Below are 7500 nucleotides of genomic sequence, written 5' to 3'. Positions count from 1 at the left end.
CTATACAGGGGCGTTCCACCAATGAGAAGAGGGGTGATCTCCGGGGCCTGCACAGGGGTGTTCCACCAATGAGAAGAGGGGAGATCTCCGGGGCCTGCACAGGGGTGTTCCACCAATGAGAAGAGGGGAGATCTCTGGGGCCTGCACAGGGGTTTTCCACCAATGAGAAGAGGGGAGATCTCCGGGGCTGCACAGGGGCGTTCCACCAATGAGAAGAGGGGAGATCTCTGGGGCCTGCACAGGGGCGTTCCACCAATGAGAAGAGGGGAGATCTCCGGGGCTGCACAGGGGCGTTCCACCAATGGGAAGAGGGGAGATCTCCGGGACCTGCACAGGGGCGTTTCACCAATGAGGCAGGGTTGGTTGCTAGGATGCTTGTGGCAGAGTATCATAAGTTGCTGTGCCAGCACCTCAGCAATCAAAGAGGGGGGGCAAACATGGGGTGACATCCAGAGTGTCCATACTAAAAACCCAATGACACTGTTTGCCCCAATCCCCAGCGTCCTAGCGAAACAAGGCCGCAGAGCAGCATTGGTTGCTAGGCGGCGGCAGGATATCATTAGTTGCTGTGCCAGCAACCAAAGATGGAAAGGGGCAACAATGGGATGACATCCAGAGTGCCCATCCTAAAAACCAATGACACCGTGTACACCAATCACCAACGTCCTAGCAACCAAATGCCACACAGCAGCATTGGTTGCTAGGATGCTGGGGGCAGGGTATCATTAGTTGCTGTGCCGGCATCCTAGCAACCAAACAGGTATAAGTATACCGTATAGTACAGAAGATCCCAACACGCATTGGGGGGGGAGATTTACTAAAGCTGGAGCACACAAAATCTGGTGCAGCTCCACATAACAACCAATCAGCTTCCAGGTTTTAGTACCAAAGCTTAATGGACTGACCTGAAGTTAGAAGCCGATTGGTTACTAGGCAGAGCTGCACCAGATTCTGTGTGCACCAGTTTTAGTGGAGGGGGCGTGTTCTGTATACCATTCTCAGCATTCTCAGGGGGGGGGGGGGGGGCAATGATTCTTGACCTCATCCAGCATTTTAAATTTTCTGTTTTTTCAGACGACACCAGAAGACTGGAACACGAGCGGATCTTCATTTACGGTTGGTAAAAAAAAAAAAGAAACACCACAACACAGCTTTGTCGATTTTTGTTTTGAGGGGGAACAGCAAAGCACAATCACCGCGCAGCGCTGCTGAGTGAAGGAGCACCCTGGGGGGCGATGGCAGTAATTCAATCACAGTCATACCGTATTTGGCCACTAGATGGTGCTGAGTGCAATAGGAATTTTAAACTGCAACGCATGCCTTTTTTTTTTATTCTGGTGCAAAACCAGCGCAGCCTTACAGGAAGGCACAGGAACTAAAAGTGCGTTATGCAACGCACCGCCATCTGGTTTTCCTACGCTAAAAATTTGAGCAGCTACCAAAAAACGCTGTACTAAGCACAGCCCGCCTATGGAATGAGGGATCATGGCGGTCGCCGTCTACATATAGAGGGGGGGGGGGGATTTATCAAAATCTGCGGGAGAATTTAGGACGGCTTCAGTTTTGTATATATATATATATATATATATATATATATATATATATATATATATATATATATATATATATATATTTAGTAACCTAATATAATAGATATTATTTCTCTCATAAATTTAATATGAAAATAAATATAACACGTTAATATAAACAAAAAAAAATAAAAAATCATTACCAAAAGGCTGCAGCAACCATCCATTTCCCATGATGCACTGCAGCCAGCACACAACAGAACATTCCTCTATCATGAAGCAGACAAAAACACGGATGTGACGATATCGTTATCAACTAATCAATATCGCCATCAAGTGATCAATAACTTTATCAGCTAAAACAATTAACATCAGGATTCCAACAGAGATAGTGGAGTTAGCCAACAGTAGGGGGATTCAAACATGCCTGGGATAAACATAGATTTATATCCAGACAAAAAAATAAATAAAAATACAATGTATATCATAATAATAATAATAATAATAAATACAATTTATATATAAAAAAAAATTATATAACAAAAACAAAATGTATAAAATTATAAAAAAATAAAAAAGGGAAGTATAAAATTATAAAGAAAAAACAAACAAAAAAAAAAAACCCTTGACACTTGATGAACCGATTGTCTGACTCCATACAGTGTACAATAAAAATATATACAAAAAAAAAAAAAAAAAAAAACAAAAAAAAAAAAAAAAAAAAAAAAAAAAAAAAAAAAAAAAAAAACACACACACATGCAACAACCCAACATTAATTTAGATTTAAATAACTTAATATAAATATATATTTAATATGTAAATAAATATAACACATTAATATAAAAAAAAAATCATCATTACTAAAAGGCTGCAACCATCCATTCCCCATGATGCACTGCAGCCAGCGCACAACAGAACATTCCTCTAGCATGAAGCAGACAAAAACGCGGATGTGACGATATCGTTATCAACTAATCAACATCACCATCAAGTGATCAATAACTTCATCAGCTAAAACAATTAACATCAGGATTCCAACAGAGATAGTGGCGTTTACCAACAGTAAGGGGATTCAAACATGCCTGGGATAAACATAGATTTATATCCAGACAAAAAAATGTATACAATATTATAATAATAAAAATAAAATCAAGTACTATATATATATATATATATATATATATATATATATATATATATATATATATATATATATATATATTAAAAAAAATGTATACAATATTATTATACTAATATTATTATTATTATTATTATTATTATTATTATTATTATTATTAATAATAATAATAAAATCAAATACAATATATATATATATATATATAAATAAATAATATAAAAAAAATGTATGAATTATAAAAATAAAATAAAAAGGGAAGTATAAAAAAAAACTAAAAAACAAAACGAAAAGACCTTGACACTTGATGTTTTTTCTGCAATTTTCTACGTTACAATATCGTCATTAACATCTCCAAATTTTTTATTTTCCCCCCATTGCAGATTACAGGTCCCTGAGGCAGTGGGGATTGATCTGCGCCCTCCTCCTGTGTATTATCGGTTTCCTCGTATTGTTCAGTGAGTATCTCGGTCGCTCGCCCAGTGTGGCTTCCATTTATGCCAATTGCGGTTGAACGCACATACATACACGGGTTGGCCGTTGTTTGATGCGTTGGCGTGCGATGACAACACACACACACATTGGGAGGGATCGCATCCTCTAGGTGGCGCTGATCACAAGGACCTCTCTATGGGCAGAGCACACTGTGTGACTGCGATGGGGCCCCACAGCTGATCTGTGATTTATGTGTTCAGCAGCAGCAGCCAATCAATGCATTGGGATTAAACTAATGAATGTGAAGACTGGGGAGTCTATACCCACAGAGGAACTGATTTCAGATTGGAGGGACACAAGGGCCCCTGAAGGTTTTTCTACGGGGGGCCCCATTACATTGTCACAGCCCTGATGATACAAAGTTTAGGAGACTTACTGGTGGGATGTCTGTGCTTCAGATGGGACTCCATGGGGCCGCCGCCCCCTCTGCTCCGAGGGGTTTACCTGTCTGATTGGACTCACCTGAGCTCAGGGAGGTTGTGGAACTCTCAGGTGGCCAATCAGAGAGGTGGAGGGAGGATCAGTCATGTCTTCCACCTTAAGCCCCGCACACACTATTAGATTTTCTGCAGATTTTTGTCTTCAGATTTACCAAAACCATGTAGTGGAGGGCCGGCCTGATTGGGTACAAATGGAAACTCTTAAGGTTTGACCATATATTATACGTTTTTGGTAAATCTGAAGACAAAAATCTGCAGAACACCTAATAGTGTGTGTGGGGGCCTCAGGGTCCCCTCACCGGCAATCCTGTCCAAGGGGACAAATAAGAAACTGCCCATTATGAGGGGTTCGCACCATCCCTGTGCTGAGTTCCCGGGTCTGTACACCCGCTGTGCCCATTATGAGGGGTTCCCACCATCCCTGTGCTGAGTTCCCGGGTCTGTACACCCGCTGTGCCCATTATGAGGGTTCCCACCATCCCTGTGCTGAGTTCCCGGGTCTGTACACCCGCTGTGCCCATTATGAGGGGTTCCCACCATCCCTGTGCTGAGTTCCCGGGTCTGTACACCCGCTGTGCCCATTATGAGGGGTTCCCACCATCCCTGTGCTGAGTTCCCGGGTCTGTACACCGCTGTGCCCATTATGAGGGGTTCCCACCATCCCTGTGCTGAGTCCCGGGTCTGTACACCCGCTGTGCCCATTATGAGGGGTTCCCACCATCCCTGTGCTGAGTTCCCGGGTCTGTACACCCGCTGTGCCCATTATGAGGGGTTCCCACCATCCCTGTGCTGAGTTCCCGGGTCTGTACACCCGCTGTGCCCATTATGAGGGGTTCCCACCATCCCTGTGCTGAGTCCCCGGGTCTGTACACCCGCTGTGCCCATTATGAGGGGTTCCCACCATCCCTGTGCTGAGTTCCCGGGTCTGTACACCCGCTGTGCCCATTATGAGGGGTTCCCACCATCCCTGTGCTGAGTTCCCGGGTCTGTACACCCGCTGTGCCCATTATGAGGGGTTCCCACCATCCCTGTGCTGAGTTCCCGGGTCTGTACACCCGCTGTGCCAATCATTATGAGGGGTTCCCACCATCCCTGTGCTGAGTTCCCGGGTCTGTACACCCGCTGTGCCCATTATGAGGGGTTCCCACCATCCCTGTGCTGAGTTCCCGGGTCTGTACACCCGCTGTGCCCATTATGAGGGGTTCCCACCTATCCCTGTGCTGAGTTCCCGGGTCTGTACACCTGCTGTGTCCATTATGAGGAGTTCCCACCATCCCTGTGCTGAGTTCCCAGGTCTGTACACCCGCTGTGCCCATTATGAGGGGTTCCCACCATCCCTGTGCTGAGTTCCCGGGTCTGTACACCCGCTGTGCCAATCATTATGAGGGGTTCCCACCATCCCTGTGCTGGGTTCCCGGGTCTGTACACCCGCTGTGCCCATTATTAGGGGTTCCCACCATCCCTGTGCTGAGTTCTCGGGTCTTTTGATTTGATGTTTGATATTATTTGAATTAAAAATAAAACCCATTCCTGCAGGTGGAAGATGTCGGGGATTCGCTTGCAAGAAACGACAGAAGAGGTAAGCTGAGAGTGGAAAGTCTCTCTTGTGTTGGGGGGGGGGGGGGGGGTTTGTAATAATGGGGGGGGGGGGTGAGTAGAACTTTGTCATGTGACCACAGATCTCCATTTGATTTTTTGCGCTATAAACAAAAATAGAGCGACAATTTAAAAAAAAAAATGCAATATTTTTTACTTTTTTTCTATAATAAATATCCCCCAAAAATATATCTATCCTTTTTTTTCCCCTTAGTTTAGTGCGATACGTATTCTTCTACATATTTTTGGTAAAAAAAAAATCGCAATAAGCGTCGTTTATCGATTGGTTTGCGCAAAATTTATAGCGTCTACAAAATAGAGAAATAGTTCTATGGCATTTTTATTATAATTTTTATTTTTTTTACTAGTAATGGCGGCGATCAGAGTTTTTTTTAAATTTTTATCGTGACTGCGACATTGCGGCGGACGCATCGGACACTTTTGACGCTGTTTTGGGACCACTGTAATTTATACAGCGATCAGCGCTATAAAAATGCACTGATTACTGTGTAAATGGCACTGGCAGGGAAGGGGTTAAACACTAGGGGGGCGAGGAAGTGGTTAAGTGTGTCCTAGGGAGTGATTCTAACTGTGTGGGGGGGGCGGGGCTACAAGTGACACGACATTGATCGCTGCTCCTGATGACAGGGAGCAGACGATCAGTGTCCTGTCGCTAGGCAGAACAGGGAAATGCCTTGTTTACACAGGCACCCCCCTCCCCACCCGTTCTGCTGCTCCGTGACACGATCGCGGGACACCAGGGGACATTGTGTCCGCGGGGCGCGGTCACGGAGGTCGCGGCAGGGGGCGCACGTGCGTGCCCGCTATGAGGCAGATTCGAAGCAACGTACCTGTACATCGCTTTGCCTGCCCGTGCCATTCTGCGGACGTAAATGTACGTTAGGTACGTCGGTAAGCGGTTAAACTCGATGGAAGCGAAACGCGCTGACGCATGTAATTGCACATTTGATGCAACAACACTTCAGCGGTTTTTGGCTGTAAATGTTTTTGACTGTAGGTGCGCTTACTTTGACAACTTTGTGTCTTTTATTATAGGAGATATAATGTAACGGGAATTTAGGTCGCCGTGGCCTTAGAAGAGCGAAACACAGAAGCCAAAAAATGACGTTTGCACTTCCTGTGCAAGAAGAAGAAAAAAAAAAAAAAAACAACCAAAAAGGAGCCTTACCTGTACCCAGCACTGTGCGATATAATAAATTTATTTTATAAAACGGTAAACATTGGCTTGTAGACTGTCATTTGTCGCCATCTAGTGGTAAGTTGGCAGTAGGCACTATAACAGTATAGAACAGATGGAGTGAATGTAAATTTCAGGAGCTCCGCGCTGTGTTTGCGCTACGACTCCGATTCTTGTATAGATGTCATGTGATGTAAAAAGTATGCCATGTACAATTTCCAAAACAATTCAATAATATTTAGTGTTAATATTAAGAATGTCTTTTTTTACATTGTGTCCCCATCAGAGTGTCCCCTTACATCCGGTGATCAGGTGCCCCATCTAAATGCCCCCTTACATCAGGTGTCCCCATCCGGGTGCCCCCTCCCTACTTCAGGTGTCCCCATCAGGGTGCCCCCCCAATTCAAGTGTCCCAATCAGGGTGCCCCCCTAAATGTAGGTGTCCCCATCGGGATGTCCCCCTTAATTCAAGTGTCCCAATCAGGGTGCCCCCCTTAATTCAGGTGTCCCCATACGGGTGCCTCCCTTAATTCAGGTGTCCCCATCGGGGTGCCTCCCTTAATTCAGGGTCCCCATCGGGATGTCCCCCTTAATTCAGGTGTCCCCATCCTTGTGACCCCTTACTTCAGGTGTTTCCATCCGGGTGCCTCCCTTACATCAGGTGTTTCCATCCGGGTGCCTCCCTTACATCAGGTGTCTCTATTCAGGAGCCTCCCTTACATCAGGTGTCCCCATCCGGGTGCCTCCATTACTTCAGGTGTCCCCATCCAGGTGCCTCCCTTACATCAGGTGTCCCCATCAGGGAGCCTCCCTTACCTCAGGTGCCTCCCTTACATCAGGTGTTCCCATCCGGGTGCCTCCCTTACTTCAGGTGTCCCCATCCGGGTGCCCCCTCCCTACTTCAGGTGTCCCCATCTGGGTGCCCCCTCCCTACTTCCGGTGTCCTTATCGAGGTGCCCCCCTTAATTCAGGTGTCCCCATTGGGGTTCCCCTCCTTAATTGAGGTGTCTCCATCGGGGGGCCCCCTTAATTCAGGTGTCCCCATTGGGGTTACCCCCCTTAATTCAGGTGTCTCCATCGGGGTGCCCCCCTTAATTCAGGTGTCC

At 45.8% G+C, this 7500-nt stretch overlaps 1 protein-coding gene across 3 annotated transcripts in view; it reads left to right on the top strand.

Annotated features, from left to right (window-relative positions):
* Window positions 1-6437, top strand: part of LOC120922819 — a 30078-nt gene extending 23641 nt beyond the window's left edge. For 2 of the 3 annotated variants that reach the window (XM_040334823.1, XM_040334822.1), the window contains exons 9-12: window positions 1075-1116; window positions 3049-3123; window positions 5137-5179; window positions 6253-6437. In XM_040334823.1, the coding sequence (XP_040190757.1) occupies window positions 1075-1116; window positions 3049-3123; window positions 5137-5179; window positions 6253-6277 (185 nt within the window). In that variant the 3' untranslated portion in view covers window positions 6278-6437. Of the gene's footprint in view, window positions 1-1072; window positions 1117-3048; window positions 3124-5136; window positions 5180-6252 lie in introns of all 3 variants that reach the window. The other variant, XM_040334824.1, reaches the window with a different exon arrangement.
* Window positions 6438-7500: the final 1063 nt, after the last annotated feature.

Source organism: Rana temporaria, unplaced genomic scaffold (assembly GCF_905171775.1).
Source record: "Rana temporaria unplaced genomic scaffold, aRanTem1.1, whole genome shotgun sequence".
Lineage (NCBI taxonomy): Eukaryota > Metazoa > Chordata > Amphibia > Anura > Ranidae > Rana > Rana temporaria.
The sequence above is the reverse complement of the archived record's forward strand: the minus strand, read 5'-3'. Positions and strand labels throughout refer to the sequence as shown.